Raw genomic sequence first — 21,581 nt, forward strand, 5'->3', positions numbered from 1 at the left:
AAAGTTTTTTTGTTCATTATTTGAGGTCAGATATATTGTTTAAAAAAAGTATACAATCAAGTTTGATATAAGTTAATTGGACAACATTTTGTTGCACATCTGCTGCAGTCACCATGGCAACAGTTGCCTACAAGGTGTTTCAAGAAAAATATAACACGTCCTCTTATGTCGTGTTTTGCACCTGCAAAATCTAAATGAATGGACGTAGTTGACTTATCTATATGGTATAGGGCAACCTGGATAAGGGTGTACATTGGGCAGGGCCAACGGGGTGGGAGCCCCAGTCATCCACCTATGGGGTGTTTTTTTAGACATCAACCCATGTAATAGACTGCACCTAGATTAACTAAATGGCTATTATGTGGCAGCCCGTCAAGGCAACAGGCCGGGATCTATTCTGTACAATGCTTGCTCAGAGGGTACGTACAAGGTTAGACCTTGCTGTGGCGATTTGTTTTGATTAGGTGCTCAATAAAATGTACAATTATTGAATTATTGATTTTCTTTTATTTTGTTGTGCTAGAGTAGGCACAAAAATGAAAAGCTTTTGCTTCTGCCTACACTGTTTCGGTTGTATACTTATGTATGGAATTAGTTTTTTTGTTTGTTTTTGATTATGTTGAATTTTTAATTTGCCAATGAACCAAATACAATTGTCATTCATTCATTCATACAATATTTAGAGCCGAGGTCACCAATGTGGTGCCCAAAAAAAGTCGTTATGAATAGTAAGTTTTTAGGGGCTTTTTTTTTTTACGTTTCTTTTTTCTGTTTGATGGAATATGTTTTTTTTTCTTTTTTTCTGTCTTTTTCCCCTGCTTTTTTAAATTATTCTATTTTTGTATTGTTTTCTGTCATAAAAAAATATATACAGTACAAGAAAAGAGAAAAAGATTTATCTGAAAATCAGAAAAATAAATGTTTAAAAAAACAAGAAAAAAATGTTCAAAAAACACAAAAGAAAAATAGAAAACCTAAAAATATCCATAAAAACGAAAAAATATTACAGAAAACAAAATATATATATGTAAAACAGAAAAAAAAATTCAAACAAAAAAAAAAAAAGCAAAGAAAAGACTTTTTTTTTCAAGTGAATGCGTATAAGTGATCATTTAAAAACCTCAACAATGGAATAATTTTATAAAAATAAAGTGTTGCATATTGGTGTTTACACATTTCCAAATGGTGGGAAAAAATGTACAAGATCAGTGTCATCATAGAAATAAGTGTTATCAATTAGGGCCGTCACTAACGAATCTTTTTAGAATTCATTATCCAATCAATTAGCCCGGTAATTGCCTCATGACTCCCATTTTGAGCCAGAAAGGTTTGTCAACCAATTTTTGTTGCAGACTTAGCCCATTTTCTTTCCCATCCATAATGATAATGTATCAAACGTGATTTTAGAGGCTGGCATAGACAGCACCAAAGACCTTGGAAAAATTGCCTGGTATCTGAGTAGAATCAGATCTATTTGAACCTCAAACCTCTGCATTTTTTATGTATCGAACAGAAAGCAAGCCCAGGTAACAAATGGATGACATCACGCTGATAACCCCATGAAGGCCTCTCTCAGCCAGCATGTCCCAGCAGGCCCACGATACTCCTGGGAAAAATTCCCAATGTTAGTGGTGTTTTTCCTCTCTCTGTTCACATTTCACACCTCATTAATCTTTTTTTTTTTGTTGCTGGATATGTCTTGAAGCAGCTTGCCTCCACTTGCCGCCGTCAGCAGTCTATTTTTGTGTACGTGCCTGCAGCCATGATGGCAGTCACCTTCCCGTCAAAATTAATAGTAAAAATGAATGAAATAAAAGCGATTGATGGGATGCTATTTTTTGCTGCTGCTCCTGACCACAGTTTAGAACAAGAACAATTGAAACCAGTATATTTACACAAGTCAAAAAATAAGAATTAATCACAGCGTCATCTGGCTTAAATGTTTCATTCACCAAAAATACCGCAACCAATGCTGGTGTGAGACCGCACAAAGAACATTGTGGATGATCAGTTGTTGTCAAGACCAATTGAACATTTGACATGACAAGGGACATTGGAATACATGTAGTTACGTGGAATCCAATCCAGGTATTAGACAGCAACTGTCGTTTTTGAAAAGTCAGTTCAGTTCAGTTATTTGACAGCACCAAGGATGCGGTTGATGAATGAATGTGCGTCGTTACACATGCAAGCTCTTGCACCGAATGAATGGCTGTAAGCTGTGTGGAATACAATATAGGTATCAAGACACCGGGTTTTTTTGACAGATGAACATTGGACATTTGACTGAACAAGTACAGTTACAAAAGAGTCCGTTCAGGTCTTAGACTGTACAAAAAACATGACAGGTAAATGTTTTATTTGGAAAAAGCTGTCAAATGTTGCCAGCTTGTTTACATATACAGTACTTAAAAAATATATTTTGATACGTTGCTATAATCATAAGTGCCAACAAGTACATGGGGGAAAAAAATACTTGGATGAATGTGGGGAATGTATACAAAAAAAAAATATAATGGAATGTTTGAGGTGTGCATAGATGACAAGAAAAACAACAATAAAATAGTTCCAGTTGTTGTTGGTGAGGTCATTTGCATAGCTGACAGAAGGCTGGTGTCAATGAAAATGAAAAAAAAAAATAATAATAAAAAGCGCAGTACGTAAAAAGAAGTGTAAATTAAATTAAAATGTTCAAGCGGTGCCTCAAGGTCGACTCTCTTGCCGTGCGTTGTCTGCAGCGATGGATCGCACCAGCTCCTCCACCCAGCGCACCTCGTGCGCCACCTGCTCAGCCAGCGCCTCGTAGCGGTTCTCCAAGCGTCCGAATTTGCGCTTGAGCACGCCGGCGGCCTGCGCGGCCCCGCGGGCGTCCTCCTGACTCTTCTTGCGCTGCGCCTGCGTGCGCTGCAGCTCCTGGCGGACAGCGCCCAGCTGGCCCGAGATGCCGCGGCTCTCCTCCTTGTACCAGCCCTCCTTCTCCTCGTAGATGGACAAGAGCGCAGCCACGTCGTCGCGGCACGAGCGCCGGTTGCGCTCGAGCTGGCGCAAGCCCTGCTCGGCTGCCGCGATCTCCTCCAGGACCTGCGAGAAGCGCTCGAAGTTGACGTAGGTGTTGTTGGGCGGCATGCTGGAGTGAGACTTGATGGTGTACTCCTTCAGACGCGTGGTCTTCAGACGCCGGCGCTCCGGCTTGTGGTCGCGATCCTCTTGGCGCACGTTGCGACGCTTGATCACCTGCACGGCGCCAAAGCAGAGATGTCAAGTCGGGACGCGGCGCTTGACCGATAAACTATGATCATGTTTGTGATAACATTTAAAAAAAGGGGTCACGTTAAAGGATTGTTAAAGTTAGAGTCTCCCTCTCCATCTCGTCTAGCATTTTGGAATGATTTTTTTCTTTCTTTCTATGGAAGTAGGGTTACAGTTAATATGATCACAACACCCACACTTTTCTTCCTGCTCTTACCACATTATCCTCACCTTCATTTGGACACGTATCGTCTCAAATGATATTCCGTTTTTTGTCAAATATTTAATCTTTTCACTGACTTGTGTATTTTTTGTCTACTAATATTTGTGTATTTTCCCGCAATGTTTGTATATTTTTTATCTAATAATTTATTATTTCAATTCCAATATTTGTGGTTGTTTTATCTTTTTTGTCTGTTTTCTGTTTGTTTGTTCTTCATCTATTTTATTGTTTTTTTTGTAGTTTTCCCAAATTGTGATTATATTGTACAAATTTTGGTTTTCCTCCCTTGAATATTTATGTATTTTTCCATCTAATATTTTATTGATTATAATCTCAGATATAAACAAATAATTCAAATCTTTGTGTATTTTGTATTTTATTTCTAATATTCCAATTCAAATATCTGTTTATTTTGCCTTTTTCTTTTTTTTTGTCTAAGAAGCTTTTTTTCCCCTCAACTATTCATTTGTTTTTGTAGTCCAAAAATTGTGTATTTTTTTTCTATTAACTATTAATTCCGATACCAGTATCGGGAGAGGCCCCGATACAGTGTTATCGGCATCGGCCAGTACTAACAAGTAACATGCCGATACCATTATTTCCGACGCTAATATAGGACTTTGGATGCAGCATCTTGTGTCTTACTCGTGCACGACATTCACTGACGTGTTCAGTGCATGCCGAGCCAAGATATCCTTTTGGCCCTTGAATGCTCTGAACCAATGGCAGAGCAGTTTTTTTCATGTTAAAAAAAAAACCCCTAGGTATCAGTACGGTATCAGCCGATACTGCAAATCGGAATCGGGGGCCAAAAATGGTATTGGAACAACACTAATGTTCCCCATATGTAATTTCAGCGAATATTTTAATGATTATATACACACACAATCTATTTTATGTATTTTTCGTCTACTGATATTTGTGTCTTTTTAGTTTTCCCTGAATATTTTGGTATTTTCCCCTAATATTTTTTATTATATTTCAAATATCAATGCATGTAATATTCTTCATTCTATTATTTGTGTATTTTCGTCTCATACTATTTGTATCTTTATTTGTATGTGCTTGTAGTTTTCTCTAATATTTATGTTTTAATTTTTCTCCTTGATTATTCAATTTTTTTTCATCTCATATCTATATATTTATATTCATCTGCAAACATTCTTATATTTATATATTTATTAGTTCACCACTAGATAGCGCTCTGAATCTCTGAACGGCCTTTTAAATTTAGAAAGAATTAACACATAACAGGTGCTCTTCAAATTTGGCGGGCAAAGAATGTTGATAAAAGCATAGTGATTAATCATCATGATTAATCAAAATTCTAAGATGTGATTAATCTGATTAAAAACTTTAATCGCTTGACAGCTGTAAAAGTTAGATATTTTGAAGTTTTTCCAAATGCTTGTGCATTTGTGTTTTATATTTATGTATTTTTATTCAATGCTTTTATATTTTTTGTTGTAATTGAAAAACATACTGTTATGTATCCCCTAATATAAGATTTTTTTTCTGTAATGTAATTTTGGGGGGTCAATTGTTATTTCAAGCATTTGTGTGTTGATTCTCAGTGTGCGTGTGTAAGTGCACTTCATATTTGGACTCATCCACATCCTATCAGCAAATCCCTATGCTACTTATCAGAGCAATATTCTGATAAGACTGATAACCGTCATCGTCTTGCTAACATGACAAATTTGGAGATGCTTTTTGTTGGATGATACACAACAAAGAAGATGGCAAATCACCTTAATCCATGGATGTTGAAGGCTGTCATCAATGGTCATTCTCTTCCTGTAAAGACAAGTCATTTAGGAAAAGACGACAAAGAAAACGTGAAGAAACGCATGGAGATCGTCCTACTTGGGATCTTTGACCAGCAGGCGTCGTATGAAATCTTTGGCCAACTCGCTGGTGTTGCTGAAGTATTCCTCGTCAAAGTCGTAGTTGACTGCTGAGATGTTTGTCAGCGTCTCCTGCTTAGTCTCGCCCAGGAAAGGCGACGCGCCGCTCAACCTGCCGGGAAACGTCTGACGCTTTAGAGGACGCCTGAGTGAAGCCGTTAAATGTTTGTCAGCGTGTTAGCACCATGTGAGATGACACTTACAGGATGTACGTGATGACGCCGATGCTCCTGCACAGAAAAGAGAAAGTATGGCTTGAGAAGGTCACACGGGAAGCCTCAGAATCCCTGCGGCTGTTTAAAAGTCTACCGTAAATCCCATAGATGTGCAAGATCACATAAGACAAGTTAAGATTTGTAAATAAAATATACATAATGAATCCCAAAGGTAAAAGAAAGAGAAGTATAAATCCCGAAGCTCACTGATGCTGGCCCGACTGCAGCACAATTTTCATAAATAGAAAATGATACTAAATCGATATGTTCTTGCTTTTTTTAATATCTAATATTCAATCATTTTATTCTAGATATACTACATAGTTTTATCATGGGTAACAATGAATTTTGTTACGTATTGTTTTAAATCAGGGCCAATGCCGGTCCAAGCAGGGACACCACAGCCCAAAAAGTCTTGGTGTAAAAGTTGCTCTGGTTAAAAAAGGACAACCGTAAACAAGTAAAAATCCTGTAAAATTGGTTGTGTTAAAATGAGACAATAATAAATCCCATAAAAGTTGTGCAGGTTAAACTATTGGAAATCCTATAAAAATTCATAGAAATTGCGCTGACTAAAATAAAACTACCAAAAACCCCATAAAAGTTACGCAGGTTAAAATAGGAAGGACTACCGTAAATCCTGTAAACATGTTTACAGGAACACCAGAGCAAATATCATAGAAAGTCTGCAGTTTGTTGAGTAGTGGAGTGACAGCGAAAGAAGGTTGGTGTCTTACCACATGTCTGCCTCCAGTCCCAGCGGTTCGTAGTTGACTATTTCTGGAGCTGCAAAACGCCGAGGAACCAAAATGCGAATGTGAAGCAGATGTGAAGACCGCAAAAATGTGCTCACTTAGCAAGAATCTGATCATGATTGGGGGGGGGGGGGGTTGTTGTTCCGTGAAACCCACCTACGAACTCGGGTGTTCCAAAGATGTTCTTGAACTCGTTGCCGGCTTTGATCTGATGGGCGATGCCGAAGTCGATGAGCTTTATCCGAGGATTGGGAACATTCTTGTCCAGCAGCATGATGTTCTCCGGCTGCAATGCAAAACAACAAAAACAAAATGGGCAACGTTTTATATGAGATACGAGATCAGCATATGGAATCAAAGAAAACTATTCAGACGGTAAAGACACCTGGAAAACAATTTGGCAACGTGCTTTTCTGTTCATGACCATTCTAACGTAGCTTGTGCAGGTTAAAATTCTACTACCGTAAATCCACAAAATAGGAACGTAGTAAGGCCCATAACTTAAATGTGTGATTTAAAATAACACTTATGTCAATCACACTATGTGGAGCAGGTTCAAATACAAATACAGTGGAACTATGCACACTTGCAGTTCAGCACCTTCGGATTCACCTATTTGTGGATTTTTTTGTTCCCTCTTCCTCTATGAAATTATAATCGACGTCAATTATACATGGATTTGAGTATTCAATAACCCCCACGATTAGTGAGACTTTGCTGTACAGTGAATCACATAAAACTGGGGACGAGTTCAAAATATGACTACAATAAATCCCATAAAGGTACATAAAATTATTAAAATATGATTGCCATAATAAAGCCCATAAAAATGGCACATTTTAAAATAGGACGACCATATGTCCCATAAAAATTGATTAAGTTACAACTTACAAATAGAAATCCCTTAAAAGCTGCATTGGTTTAAGCAAGGTTATCATTAATTCCATAAAACTTAAATAAGACTACCAAAGATCCCATAAATGTTGCACAGAGATTAAAAACATTTAACAACCATAAATCCGATAAAATATGCTCGGCTTAAAATGAAGCTACCAAGTTCAGAAGAAAAAAAAAAGACTACCTTGAATCCGATAAAAGTTGGACAAGGTGAAAATAAACCTAAATTGCATACAAGTTGTAAGGATTAGCATTTGACTGTAATAAATCCCATAAAAATTCCTTTCTCCTTCAAGTGAAGCTCATAAAAACGGCACCGGTTACAACATTACCGTAAATCCAGTAAAAAATGAATGTAAAATTTAAAAAACAAACAAACAGGACAGCCACAAATCTTTGAAGAAGTTGTGGAGTTTAAAACACAAGTGTAAATCATTTAAAGTTAGTTTGCAAAAGATGAAGAGGCACTTTTGAGAAAATTTCATAAATTCTCCATAGATGTGAAGGTGAATGCGTGTTTCACGTGCCCTGTGATTGGATGGTGCAGGTGTACCTAATGAAGTGTCCGTACCTTGAGGTCAAAGTGTGCGATGCGCTTGGAGTGCAGGTAGTACACGCCGTCCAAGATCTGCTTGAGGAACTGCGTGGCCTCCTCCTCGCTCAGCGACTCCTTCTCGGCGAGAAAGTCGAAGAGCTCGCCGCCGGACACCAGCTCCAGGATGAGGATGACGTCCGTCTTGTTCTCGAAGATGTCGTGCAACGTGATGATGTTGCTGTGCTGGATCTCGCGCAGGATGTTGACTTCGCGCTCGATCTCCTCGCGACTCACGCCCCGCCGGCTGGACGACAGGCGGCGCTTCTTGATGAACTTGGCGGCGTACTCGCAGCCCGAGCTCTTCTCCTTGCACTTGCGCACGATGGCAAACTGACCGCTGGGGGGGAGGAGGCGTGTGTGATGCCACCAAAGTATCAGTATCAGAGGATAAAAGGCAAAGTGTGACAATATCATAAGTCCACTAGCGTAATGCTAACATATAAAGGGCCACCTGGGGGCAGTAGAAGACACTCATACAGATATATTGTACCATAATGGGCCCATAATGGCTCAGCTCATCAGTATGGCACTAACATTAGACATTATTTGCAGAGGATAAAGAATATATGCCTGACAATTTTTTTCAGTTATTTTTTCCTCGATGAAAACACTGTTATCAGTGCGTGTTTTACACTAGGATCCTGCATGGAGCAATGAGAGCCTCGCAAAGAGCGAACGTCACCGTTTACATCGACCATTCAGAGTGTATTATCTCAATAACGTGTAATGTGACTCAGAGTTAGGTTTACATTTCGCAGCGATTTTTTTTCCAGATGGGCTTTACTTTCACTTGATTGTTGGTGGTTCTGACAACATGATGCAGACAAATCTTTGAATAGCACCTGGAGATATATCTTATAAGAGAAAATAAAAATACACAGTGGCATTTTCACCATAGGAGCAGAAAATATGTGAAAACGCCACAGCCAAATCAATGTATTCAAGTTAAACGGCCTTAGTGAGTGGCAAAGGAAAATGGCCTCCCGTGGTGTCACTTCTCCCTATGGCGAGTAAGCGGCTTTGACAGTCCAATCATATATAAGTGCGTGCATGAAGGTCAATCGCCAAGTGTGAGGGTGTGGGCCATCGACTGTAATTTGTTTGCGATTTTACAGTTCAGTCATGTAAGGCCAGTCACTTGGTGTGACGACATGCTACAAACACTGGAAGTGCGCATGCGCAGCTAGGAACGAGCATGCACGACGTCGTTAAGGCAGATTGATTGACGGGATGGAGACATAATCGTTAAGACGATCCACCCGGAAGGTGCAGTGACAAAAGATCCTTGAATAAGCCTTTAATTTTTTAAACAAATGCCAGGAAAAGTCACCTTCTGTTAACAACAACAAAAAACAAGATGTCTGCTTCTCAACAGAAAACCCTTAAGGACCACATCTTCCCAGCATACCTGCCCAGTTCCTCTCCCATGTCATAGTGCAGCTCCACATCCTCTTGCCTGAAGCCAGCCATGACGTGTCGGCTGCACCAATGCTGCTGGCTCGGCCGCTTTTCTTTGTGGGTGTCAGTGTGTGTTACTTTGCAAAGACATGATTACATACATAAAAGAAAAGAGTTGTCTCAAGGAAAAAAACAACAACCAAATTGACATCACATGTTCTTTCTTTTCTATCCTCCTTATTTGGCCAACTGTGTTGAAGATGATGTCAGAGAGCCCCCTGCATTCCAGTCCTACTTACATCATCCCCTTGCCAATCAGTCTCAGTTAAAGGGACGACTGTAACGACATTTTAACTCTTTTCTGTTTAGCAAAAAGCAACATTTACAATTGAAGACTTAGAGTGAAAACAGATTTAATTTAACACAACAATGACTGTCACCCGCAACTTTGGATTGGATACAGTATATGAATGACTTTCCAATAGGAACTGATAAACATAACAACAAGAACGCGTGAAGCATAAACTTGGCGAAAAATTAGAAGGGAAAGCGTAATATTAGCATTAAAAAACTTTTGGGGGGGAAAAAAAGAAAGAAGGAAAGAAAATGAAACAGTCGGGACTAGAGTCGGTAGTTAGCTTAGCTGACCAGCTAGCTTAAATGAGCCGCTGGTAAAACACAGATTGCCGGTCATTAAACAAACGCTCAATAAAGTCCAGTAGGGGATAGTAAGAAACGAAAATAAGTATTTTAGGGAGTGTACTTACGTTTCTAGTGGATTACTAGTGCTGCATTCCGCTCAAGGTAACTGACCGTGTGAGTTGAAGTGTAATACAGGCGGAGCGATACACTCTTACAGCTTCCGTTGTGATTTGCCAGAATAAAACTATCCGTTAGAGTAGTCGAAGCTAACACAGCGGGCGAATGCTTTCAACAATAGCAATAAAAATAAAGTGTTCCTATTCACCAGTTATATAAATATGAGTGTTGTTTTTACATTTGAAAATTAGGGAATTTTTCCTTGTAAAGCATCTTGTTGCGAAAGACGATTTCTGCCAAGTTCCGGCGTTACCGTAAACTACCACTGCAGGTAAATACGTGCCAGAAGGGTAAACATATGGAATGACGTCATCGCGAGTTATAACCTGCAGCAATGAGTCACGAAGAGCACGCGACACTAAAGCTTCTGAAATATGGAGTTTACTGAAACAGTACTACAGCACAACACACAGATATGAAGAATGTACAATACATTTACGAAATGAATCGCAAAACGTATGTTAACCAAGGAACGACATTATTGAGTCCATAATTACCATTTGCACGTTTTTCCTACAGTATCAGGAAAAGTATGCACAAAAAAGAAGTAGTTCCCTGACCGGGAATCGAACCCGGGCCGCGGCGGTGAGAGCGCCGAATCCTAACCACTAGACCACCAGGGACTTCATGAATGTCAGAATAATAAAACTAATACAAACTAAATACAGCTGGCTATGAGCAGTTGGCCTTAACTGTCCGTAACTTTTTCCCATTCATTTTCAATGGTTAGTGCTTCGTTCAATAACGACGCAATATATCTTTGGTCACTGACTGGCGGTGGCGCTTTTTTTTTTTTTTTTTTTTGTGTGATCATTTTATTTCAACAGTAGATTTCTGGAGTTTTTTCCCTGAGAGTGTGAAAGTAATCTATAAATTAAGTTTGTCATACAGAGCTCCAAACTAATTATTATTATTTTATTATTTTTTTCACGAGGAGCCTTTAACCTGAAATTTTAGGGTTGCGCAGTAAGTAAGGTAAATCGACTTGCCAAGTAAATATATTCATTATACTCTTTTTTTTTTTTGCTATGTTACTGATACGTGGACTGAAGTATGGAGCAGAAGTTTGTTAGCAACAAAAATTATTCAAGAATAGCCATTAAAAAACAACAAATTTACTGGTCACACAGGCCCGATACTTGCTATTACTATGTTGTAGGATCAAAATGCCACCAGTCACATCTAAGGGCATTCTGGAGCCCTGTATTATTTTTCTGTTGGTTTTTACCACTGAGGTATGTGACTTTTTGCCTAGTCTAAATTTTCATTTCCTTAGCAATGGAGGAGGACATGAAGAGGGAGAGGTCGATGCTGGACATCTGCTCGTTCCAGGCTGCAGAACAAGAGCTATAGGAGCACTACACACGTGACCACATGACAGACTTCCTGATGGTTATATCACAGTCCACAGCCACAGCAGCTCATTCCGGGATCAGTGGTGGATGTAAAGGATGTCAGATAATGTGAATGTCCTGTGAATAAAATGATTTGTTTGAACTTGAATTGCAACGTTTCTTTTCCTCAGTAATTTCAGCATTAAGTAAAATAAAGCTGAAATTGAGGGCTATTAATTACAATAAAGCCTATCAATTTCCAATTATGCGTAACTTTAAGGCTATTAGTGACAGCAAAGTTGAACATTTTAGGTTATAAATTACATTAAAATGTAGAATAAAAGCTAATAAGTTTCACTGAAAATAACATTTCGAAAATGTTTATGTTATGCTTAACTTTAAGAAATTAACAGACAGACATATATGCCTACAAAACTACTTTGGTCATTTAATACTTCAAATTTCTTACTAAACTGAATTTAGAATACTCAAAAATCAACATTTGAACAATTTAAGTGATATTTACTTACACTTCGGCGGGAATCGAAACAGAGTCTCCTGAAGACGGGCTTCCTCTCGCGATACACTCGTATATCGCGATGGTTCGGGCGTGCCCAGTGCCCACTGCCACTACCCGAGCCTAGGCACTGTGGCAGAGATGGAAACCAAGCAGGACAGTAGCTCTCTAAGAGTAGGGTTTCCTACCCCCTGTAATATATCAATCCAACTAAACTAAAAAGATGTTCTGTCGATAAGATGTTTTTTTCTTTTGTTTAAGAAAAGTGAGGCATGGAACATTTCTGGGTGTGTCGTCATTGAATGGGCGTGTCTTCGGGACCGCTGCCGCCGCGGTGGGGTGCTTTTTGTTGGATGGGGGTCAGAACAACAACATAGGAGCCCGGCCTCAAGATGACAGTCCCCGGCCTCGTAGCACTGATGTGGGTCGGTCTTTTTGTCATCCACCAGGTGGGTGGACGACACTGACGTCGACTCTTATTTTTCTCTCTCGAAAATCTCCCCACGCCGTGGGATTTTCTTGGTGTACCCGGCGACGAATATCTTGCTAACCACATCGTTACTGCGTTGATCAAAACAAAACAACGGATCACTTGCTTTGTGTCAACTAGCTTGGTCAAATCTAACACAAATTGTCAATTTGGGAGCATCCTCTCATCGCCATTATAACTGTGTTGTACGTTGGTTTAAATGCTAGCACGTTAACAAGTGAATTATTTTAGGTGGAGTGGATAGCTAACGGTGCTAGCATCTGAGCTAAGAGTCGCATTTGCGGCGAAATAGAGTTGACATTTTTTACCGACATTCGACTCAATTCTGTTGGTTGATTCACATCACAAGTTTTTTTGGGTTGTAATGTCTAAAACCATGTTTTACGTCACTCGCGCGAAGGCGTTAATAAGGGCGTCCAGGTGTGCCACCACTAGCATTTGTTAACTAGCAAAACATTGCTAATAAGATCCAGTCATTTCAGAACATCAGCCAGATGAAAAGATTATTTAAATGTCTTTATTTGGACTGCTCAGGTGCTTAAGTGTACCTAATGATGTGGACATGGTTATTTTTCCATGAGTCATTTCCACGTAAACGGCCATTTTGGGTGAATAAAGGCAAACCTGTGGTCATATAGTGCCGCCTCGAGATGAGAGTTCAATTAGTTTCGTTTCCACACTCTTAACGCAAAACACTGTGTTAAATATCTTTGCCCATTGAAATGAATAGAAATACCAGTACCCCCCCCCCCAAAAAAAAAAAAAGATAAAATAAAAAATAAGCAAGCAAAAGTCTTTGAATGAGGAAAAGTAGCACTCCATAATATTGTACTAATTACATGATACATTTACCTAAAAAATTACAACTTGGATTAGCAGCCTCTTTTTTTTTTTTTTTTAAGAATTAGAATTGTTCACCATGTAAAAGCATGGCTATTGTGACATGAGTTGAGTCACCGTTATCTCAAGTTTGAACTTGCAGTCAAAGGATAAAGTAGCTAAATTTGTTTTCAAAGTTTGATATTAATGAGATTGGGGGTGGGACTTAAGTTTTTCCTCCTCCCACTCCTTTTCAGGCCACGTTTAGTCGAGTATTGTTCGGAGAAATCAATATATTGTTGATGTTGATTGCTGCCTGAAATAAATGAACAATGAATGAATGAATAAAAATTGTCTTAAAAAAAAATGATGGCTCGTTTTGCGAAAAACTCTTAAGTTGGGCTTCTTGTATGTCAAGGCACCACTGTGTTTGTTTCCTGACCGTGTACACAGGTGGCAGCAGAGCATGGCATGGCCCATTTCAGTGATGACAGCAAAGGGAAGGACTATTGCATCTTCTTCAACTCACAATGGGCACGTCTGCCTCAGGACCTCAATAAGGCGGTGAGTACTTATCTCCAGAGTATGTTCTTTTATTTCCCCCGATCACTATTTATATTAAAGAATTAGAAGCTTCCCCATTCATTATGTTCAAACTCAAGACAGAGCTCTGCTGATGTCATCTTTATGCTGCCAATTTATACGGTACACAAGGGCTCGTTTTGATACAATGTGATGTAACGTCGCCTGCTTTTCCCGCGTATTCGCAGTCGCGTCTCCAGATCTACGACCTGACCACGTCGGTCCTGTGCTCGCCCGCCGACGTCCCGGACGGGGGCTTCCCCAACCGCATCGCCGTGGTGATGAGGGGTAACTGCACCTTCTACGAGAAGGTCCGCCTGGCACAGATGAACGGCGCCAAGGGTCTGCTCATCGTCAGCAAGGACAGACTGGTAACATCACTCAGATTTGAAGGATTCCGGTCGGATGTGGCGCCGGGTCAAATGTTTTGCTTTCATTTCAGACGCCGCCAGCGGGAAACAAGAGTCAGTATGAGGAGATTGACATCCCTGTGGCGCTGCTGAGCTACTCTGACATGCTGGAGATAAGCAAGGTGAGAGCTTGGCTCCCATCATGAGGCTTAGCAACGTACACTGAAACATGCCAAGTCATTTATGAGGCGCAAATGGACACTCGGCCAATCTGCAAATGAAAGTGAAGCTAATAGACATTTCTAATGTTGCAGAAGTCCTAAAAGAAACATTTAAAGCGTGTTTTTAGATTTTAAAATGTATTAAACATTACAATAAAAGCACAAGAAACCCCCGAAAATGTCAAAATGGAATTCATACACCTAAATCACAATACTTTGATTAAGTGAACTTTCAGCGGGTTCATTTTTTCACCTTTTTCAAAATGACGAGTTGGCTCATCGCGTTTTCCGTGGCAGACGTTCGGCGAGGGCAGGCTGGTGGCCATGTACGCCCCCAACGAGCCGGTGCTGGACTACAACATGGTCATCATCTTCCTCATGGCTGTGGGAACCGTCGCCGTCGGTGGCCACTGGGCCGGAAGCAAGGACCGCAAGAAGTAAGTGGGGATGCTGGAGGGGGTCGCACAAGCAAAATGCTGCTTATTACATCACAGCAATCTCTATACACAGCGGAATGCTGGAGGCGAGTATGAACAAGATGCACGTGTTCTTTAGGTTGGAGTCTGTAAGGGATAGAAATTCCCAAATTAACTCATTCACTGCCATTGACGTCAAAAATTCATTTGAACTATTTCTATTAGTTTAACATTTTTTCCACTTTTGTTAACAAGAGTATGAAAACCTAGAATTGTTTTATTGTACATTTAGAAGATGAGTTAACTCACAAAGTCATGCAATTAATTACAATTAAAAAATAATAATAATCGCCTGATGCGAATAAAGAAAAGAAAATCGTCAGGCAATTAAAAATGTTAATCGTAATTAATTGCATGACTTCACGAGTTAACTCACGATTAATCAAAAATTGTATGTATCTTCTAAATGTACAATAAAAAATTCTAGGTTTTCATACTCTTGTTAACAAAAATTGAAAAAAATGTTAAACTGATAGAAATAGTTCAAATGAATATTTGACGTCTATAACCGTCAATGGCATTGAATGAGTTAAATGTATACTTTTATAAAAAAACACTATCTCAACTAGACACATTTTTTTAGCTTCAGGATGTACCAACTGGGTCAGTATATGCTACATGTACGTTGAATTCTTTGAGATGAGAATTGCCCCTAAAACATGCACCCCAATTAACTCATTCACTGCCATTGATGGCTATAGATGTAAAAAAAATCATTTGAACCATTTCCATTAGTTTTAACATTTTTTTCCCTTTTTTGTTAACAAGAGTTTGAAAACCTAGAATTTTTTTTTTGTACATTTAGAACAGATATAAAATTTGGATTAATCGTGAGTTAACTGGTAAAGTCATGCAATTAATTCAGATTTTAAAAAAATGAATCACCTGACTGCCACATTTTTTATAATCTTTTTTTTTTAATCATGTCAGGCGATTAATTTTTTAAAATCGGAATTAATCGCATGACTTCAATAATTAACTCGCTATTAATTGCAAATTTTATATCTGTTCTAAATGTAAAAAAACTAATTTTTTCTAGGTTTTCATACTATTGTTAACAAAAGTGGAAAAATTGTAAAATAGAAAGAATTTTTGACGTCTATAGCTGTCAATGGCAGCGAACGAGTTAATCGCCAGGCAGGTGTGTGATCCTATTGAGTAAATAAACGCCACATCTCAAGCAGCTGCCGCGAAGTGTGTTTTCGGTACGTTGTGTGATCGCGGCTTTGCCGGTGTTGAAGTTTACAGATGCTGGTTGATTTTTGATGGTGGATGGGCCACTTGGAAAAATGAATGCCACACCTCAAACACACGCCACTGAAGAATTTCCAAATACTGTATTACAAAAGTTTCCTTGATTTGAATGCTCATTCTCTAGGTTTGCCTTTGCTCCTGTTGAAATAGGTCAGAGACACACAATGTTCTTTGAGGTATTTCAAACCTCTGAATAAATGAATGGTGTTCCCCAAATAAATATCCCTGAAGAAGTTCACAGCTACGCATTGCGTTTTGATCTAATGGAGGAAAGCCAAAGCCCTTACAGAAAGTAGTGGCCTCTGCTCAGAGACACTGAGCTTCAATTAATCGCTAGGCAGGTTTGCGGTCCACTCGAATGAAATAAACACCGCACCTGAAATAAGACTGCTCCCTCATAAATATACTGTATACCTTGAATTCTTTCCTCCACACGCAGTCGCTACATGAAGCATAAGCGCGACGACGGGGCGGACAAGCAGGATGAGGAGACGCTGGATGTGACGCCCATCATGATCTGCGTGTTTGTGGTCATGTGCTGCAGCATGCTGCTGCTGCTCTCCTTCTTCTACGATAGCCTGGGTAAAACACACACACACACACACACACACACACACACACACATTTGGCGTACAAGTCAGTAAGTACATCTGAATAGTTGTCCTTACACAATTTGGATGTTTTTGCTGTGTTTGCAGCAATTTGGGTGATAGCCATTTTCTGCCTGGCGTCATCCGTGGGCCTCTACAGCTGCTTGTGGCCTTTTGTGCGCCGCTTTCCTTTCTGCAAATGCAGGTGAGACACATCACTCAAAATGCAAAGAACCATCACTATTTGTAGGGGCCAAGACCGGACACAAAGAATCAATAAATAAACAAAAATCCACCCCCCTAAAATATTGTAATTGCCTACGATAATAGTTTAAACTTTAATTATTAGGGGTGTGCCAAAAAATCGATTCTCATAAGAATCGTGATTCTCATAAGAATCGTGATTCTCATTTAGTACAATTCAGAATCTATTTTAAATGTCCCCAAATAAATTTTATTTAAATTATTTTATACTGTCTTGCCTTTGTCTGTATGTGCCTTTATTTGGAGTGCTGTTCATGTTGTACCCGGTTTGGCCACTGAGGGGCAGTGTGGTTCCACGCGGGCTAATACTGTTAAGTTGTAGCCACATTAGAGAGTAGAAGAGAAAAGTCACAATCAAGTTATTCCAAGAAAAGTAGTTTTTTTGCAGTGTGGAGCCGTTCTTTTGAGTGATAAAAGTGCCGCGAGTAGCGCGCAAATTAGCATTAGTGAGTCAGACTAAAGTAGATCATTACAATTCCTTGCACATCTATAGATTGAAGCAAAAATCATTGCCAATCAAATCATTGTGAATCAAAAATTGTTCTTAATCGAAAATCGATTCTGAATCGAATCGCACACCCAAAAATCAGAATTTAATCGTGAGACATTCAAAGATTTTCACTCCTATTATATATGATTCTGTGATATATATTTTTTTCATTTTTTCGTACCCCATCCCCACAGGATTCCGGAGAACAACCTTCCCTACTTGCACAAGCGTCCACAGGTGCGTGCCCTGCTGCTGTCAGCATTCTGCGTGGGCGTCAGCATCACCTGGATGGTGTTTCGCAACGAGGACCAGTGAGCATCGAGACACTTTGGCGCCCGCTTCTTTGTTAAAATGCTGCTGTTGCCTTTTGCACAGAGCAAAGCAAAGGCGGGCAAAAAGTCTGAGGCTTTTTGTGTGTGTGTGGTCCAGGTGGGCGTGGGCGTTGCAGGACACCTTGGGTATCGCCTTCTGTCTCTACATGCTCAAGACTGTCAGACTGCCCACATTTAAGGTGCCGTCGTCTATACCATCTACTGTACATATATGAAAGCTATGAACTCAAACGGAGATCTTTTTTTCTTTCCCCCTACTGCAGGCTTGCACTTTACTACTGACGGTGCTCTTCGTCTATGACGTCTTTTTCGTGTTTATCACACCTTTCTTCACCAAGGTAGCTTTCCACATGCCACCTTATTCCAAGCTCTCGAACAACTCTTGCTCATGTCATGCGTCCCTTTTTCTCTCCAGAGCGGGGAGAGCATCATGGTGGAGGTGGCGGTCGGCCCCTCGGACTCAGCCACACATGAAAAAGTGAGTCAGCGGTCTTTAATGGCGCCGATTCCGAACCTGATTTTGTCGGGGGTGGTCCTCAGCTTCCGATGGTGCTGAAGGTGCCGCGCTTGAACTCCTCCCCCCTGGCCCTGTGCGATCGGCCCTTCTCCCTGCTGGGCTTTGGTGACATCCTGGTGCCAGGTGATCAATGACACGCACAAAACATGATCATAAAATAGATAATGAAATGAACAATGTATTGTTTGTTGACAAACTACTTACTGGTTTTCCTCCCAGGCCTTCTGGTGGTGTACTGCCACCGCTTTGACATTCTGATGCAGTCCTCCCGGATCTACTTTGTGGCCTGTACGATCGGTACGTAAACGATCAACCGATCCATGGTACGACTGGGCCGCGTTGTTTATTTGATGCCGCTCCCGTCTCGTCTGCGTAATAGCGTACGGCGTGGGCCTGCTGATCACCTTCGTGGCGCTGGCCCTGATGCAGATGGGCCAGCCAGCCTTGCTCTATCTGGTGCCTTGCACTCTGCTCACCAGCCTGGCGGTGGCGCTGTGGCGCAGGGAGCTGCCGCAGTTCTGGACCGGCAGCGGATTTGTGGTGAATACCAGTTTGATATGAGCGCCTGACAACATGAAATACTTTTGACTTGAGGAAACAAAAAGTCACATTAAATAGAATAAAGTTTACTTTTTTTTTTCGTACTTTCCAACTGCTTGTTTCTTTTTTTGGGGGGGGGGTTCGATCTAGTCTGCTGCTGAGGGCTCAGCTGTCTGTCAGTGTCATTGCAGGTATTCTGTCTGCTTTGCTACCTTACCCATGTTTTTTTTTTTTTTTTTTTTTAAGCCTACATTAGGCTAGATGTGGGGATCCTATCCCAGCACTTTAATTCAAACTGGATCTTGGGTAAAAAAAAAAAATAGGCAAAGTTCAATTGGTGGCAAAAGAAAAGAGGCCGGATAATACAGAAATCAGGGACAACTCCTTTTCAGCTAATCTCTTAATTGTGTCATAATTTACCATATTTGGTTCTTTTTCTCTTTTATAAAAAGGTGTCATGTCTATGATGTAATTGTTTGGCTGAGCGTGTGCAGTTCAAGGCCATTACTGATGTCAGCATAACATTCTTCAAGACACGGTTTCATTTGGATTCTTTGGTTCAATACGTCGATTGCCTGACTATATTGGAATTTATGGTATTTGAAAAACTTGGACAATGGAAAAGAGTAAAAGGAAAAAGGACACCACTTTAGGAAATCAAACAATGCCGTGATAGGCCATCTGCGAGTAGGCATGGCTCTTTGTCAAATCGTAGTTTTACAATATTGTCGTATGCCAATGAAAATGACGTCTCAGAATTCACATATGCATTCCTTCAAATGGTAAAGAACATAAACATATTTTATTTGTTTTTTCAGAAAAAACAAAAAGGAAAAAAGCTGTCAATTGAAGGTGTGGTGTTTTCTTAATTCTCTACATGCAACAAAAATATAGAGCAGAGTGTAAATGGAATATAAAAAAATATTCCAATGATTGACAAATAATTGGGACACAGAGGTGCATGCTTTTCACGAGACAGCGATACTATCTCACACCGTATATCAATACATGAACTGTGCTGACTTTAAAATGTGTGACTGTTTCATTCAAGTCATGCTCCTTTGATTTTTCTCCCTCACAGCCTGCCATAGCTCTCGTGCCCATCAAGTGTACACAAACCGCGGAGACGCAAGCCGAGGGGTCGCCGAGCGCTAACGCAGCCAATCAGAACCAAGACCCCGGTCCGCCTCAGGACGCGCCCCTTGCCGAAAACGAGGAAAACCTCAACTAAAAGTGGCGTGTGTCCACCTCAACTTTATTTTACACATTGTGTTGCATTCTATGGATGTTAAAAGGGGGGAAGGAGGACGGACGGGCGCTGCGGTGTGTGTTTATTTATATATCACCTTTAAAGGAAATGATAAACAGAAGGGAATTTGCTTCTATCCCTGGCCCGACATTCCCAAACGCTCGCTCACAACAGCATTAGCCCGCACGCATCATTGCTGTCCAACAAAAAAGCCTCAATCTCCACATTTCAATTGTATTCCATAGCCAGGAAAAAGGATTGGAGTCGTTTTTCAAATAAATCCGACAAAAAGAATTGCGTTCCATTTTTTTGATTTTCAAGGATTTGAAAAAAAAATCATGGCTACTGTTTACTTTTTAGTCTTTTAGATATAATGTTTTAAGAAAAAAAATCTGAAAGAAGCTGTTTAAAAAAAAAAAAAAAAAAACTTAAGCCCTTAATGTGTTATTATTTTTTATCTGAATCAATGTTTTTTTTTTATACAATATACTTTGCCTTTCATATAAAAAATCTTAAAAACGTTTGTTTTTCTAAATCCTGTTTAAAAAAAAAAGTCAATTAAAATGACACGTGTAGATACAGGCTTTTAGTTGTTCAGCTATGGTGACATTGACGCGTCTCGTGACGCAAGTTGCGGCGATTATGGTTGTCGACTGAGCCAAACTTTTTTTATTTTATTATTATTATCATAGATATCTAATTGAAATTCCCTTTTCTTCATGCTATATCTATTTTTTTTTGTTTGGCTTTGCATGCTATGATGTGGATTCCCTACTCCGTATTACAAATATAACCTATAGTGCAGACTTGATATTATATTGGTGGAGCAATCATTTCAAGAAAAAAAGAAAACGCAGCACTTTGGATCTCCACAGGACTCAAATCAAGTTATAACTTAAGAGTCAAGTCAGTTTGTATGAAACATTTGCACAACTCATATGCTATACAACTTCAATTCTGTGTTAAAAAAAAAGTGCATATATGATGTGCTATACTACGCTGTATAGGTTTTAAGGCCAATGTACTCTTTAGTTGTGTTCAGTGCCTCTATTGAGGACGACATAGAATGAAACGTTGACTTTTGCAGTTGAGTAAATAAACACTAAAACACTTTTTGCAGAAATATATTTTTTAAGTTGTGGATCTTTTTCTTATTGTCTTTACATACACATTTTTTGTTGTTGATTAAAATGTTCTTTTACAATAAAATAAATATTTTAAACTTATTTTAAAAAATGTAATAGTTTATACAAAATAAATTGCAACCCCCCTCCCCCCTACATAAAATCAATTTAAGGGTGGAGCTCACTAGAAATTCTGATTTCAGAAAAAAAAAGTAAAACAATCCCCGAATCTTTTTGTAGAAAACTAATAAAATATCACATTTTGTGACTAGAAATGTATTCTCATATTTTAGGTATTTGTTAGAGAATAAAAACAGCTAAATTATTTTATATTAATTATATAAACTATATCCAACCAAATCAATAACCTTTTT

The 21,581-nt window shown here is 39.5% G+C and overlaps 2 protein-coding genes and 1 non-coding gene across 6 annotated transcripts; 1 reads left to right on the forward strand and 2 right to left on the reverse strand.

Moving 5' to 3' along the window:
* Window positions 1–1,926: 1,926 nt before the first annotated feature.
* Window positions 1,927–10,091, reverse strand: dapk3 (death-associated protein kinase 3). 3 transcript variants are annotated; one of them, XR_013291023.1, is made up of 9 exons: window positions 9,250–10,000; window positions 7,818–8,178; window positions 6,506–6,635; window positions 6,332–6,380; window positions 5,583–5,609; window positions 5,339–5,491; window positions 5,224–5,269; window positions 2,587–3,234; window positions 1,927–2,529 (listed from the first exon to the last, which is right to left on the reverse strand). XR_013291023.1 is itself a non-coding variant. In XM_077556084.1 (9 exons), the coding sequence occupies exons 2-9, from the start codon at window positions 9,309–9,311 to the stop codon at window positions 2,704–2,706; spliced, it is 1,359 nt and encodes a 452-aa protein (XP_077412210.1). In that variant the 5' UTR covers window positions 9,312–9,376; window positions 10,007–10,091; the 3' UTR covers window positions 1,927–2,703. The 3 variants fall into 3 exon arrangements, 2 of the variants coding, with proteins under 2 accessions (XP_077412210.1, XP_077412209.1); XM_077556084.1 differs by adding an exon at window positions 10,007–10,091 and having other exon boundaries at window positions 1,927–3,234; window positions 9,250–9,376; XM_077556083.1 differs by having other exon boundaries at window positions 1,927–3,234.
* Window positions 10,092–10,609: 518 nt separating this feature from the next.
* On the reverse strand, window positions 10,610–10,681 carry trnae-cuc (transfer RNA glutamic acid (anticodon CUC)). The gene has a single exon. It is a non-coding gene; the product is annotated as a tRNA-Glu (tRNA).
* A 1,381-nt stretch (window positions 10,682–12,062) lies between these two features.
* sppl2 (signal peptide peptidase-like 2) lies at window positions 12,063–21,210 on the forward strand. 2 transcript variants are annotated; one of them, XM_077558537.1, is made up of 15 exons: window positions 12,066–12,358; window positions 13,672–13,782; window positions 13,989–14,171; window positions 14,243–14,332; window positions 14,669–14,808; window positions 16,541–16,683; window positions 16,800–16,896; window positions 17,640–17,756; window positions 17,875–17,956; window positions 18,041–18,115; window positions 18,193–18,255; window positions 18,318–18,417; window positions 18,514–18,591; window positions 18,674–18,834; window positions 19,916–21,210. In XM_077558537.1, exons 1-15 carry the CDS (start codon window positions 12,302–12,304, stop codon window positions 20,063–20,065), a joined length of 1,647 nt encoding a protein of 548 aa, XP_077414663.1. In that variant the 5' UTR covers window positions 12,066–12,301; the 3' UTR covers window positions 20,066–21,210. The 2 variants fall into 2 exon arrangements, with proteins under 2 accessions (XP_077414664.1, XP_077414663.1); XM_077558538.1 differs by lacking the exon at window positions 18,674–18,834 and having other exon boundaries at window positions 12,063–12,358.
* The last annotated feature ends 371 nt before the right edge of the window (window positions 21,211–21,581 follow it).

This window comes from Vanacampus margaritifer, chromosome 2, assembly GCF_051991255.1.
Source record: "Vanacampus margaritifer isolate UIUO_Vmar chromosome 2, RoL_Vmar_1.0, whole genome shotgun sequence".
Classification (NCBI taxonomy): domain Eukaryota; kingdom Metazoa; phylum Chordata; class Actinopteri; order Syngnathiformes; family Syngnathidae; genus Vanacampus; species Vanacampus margaritifer.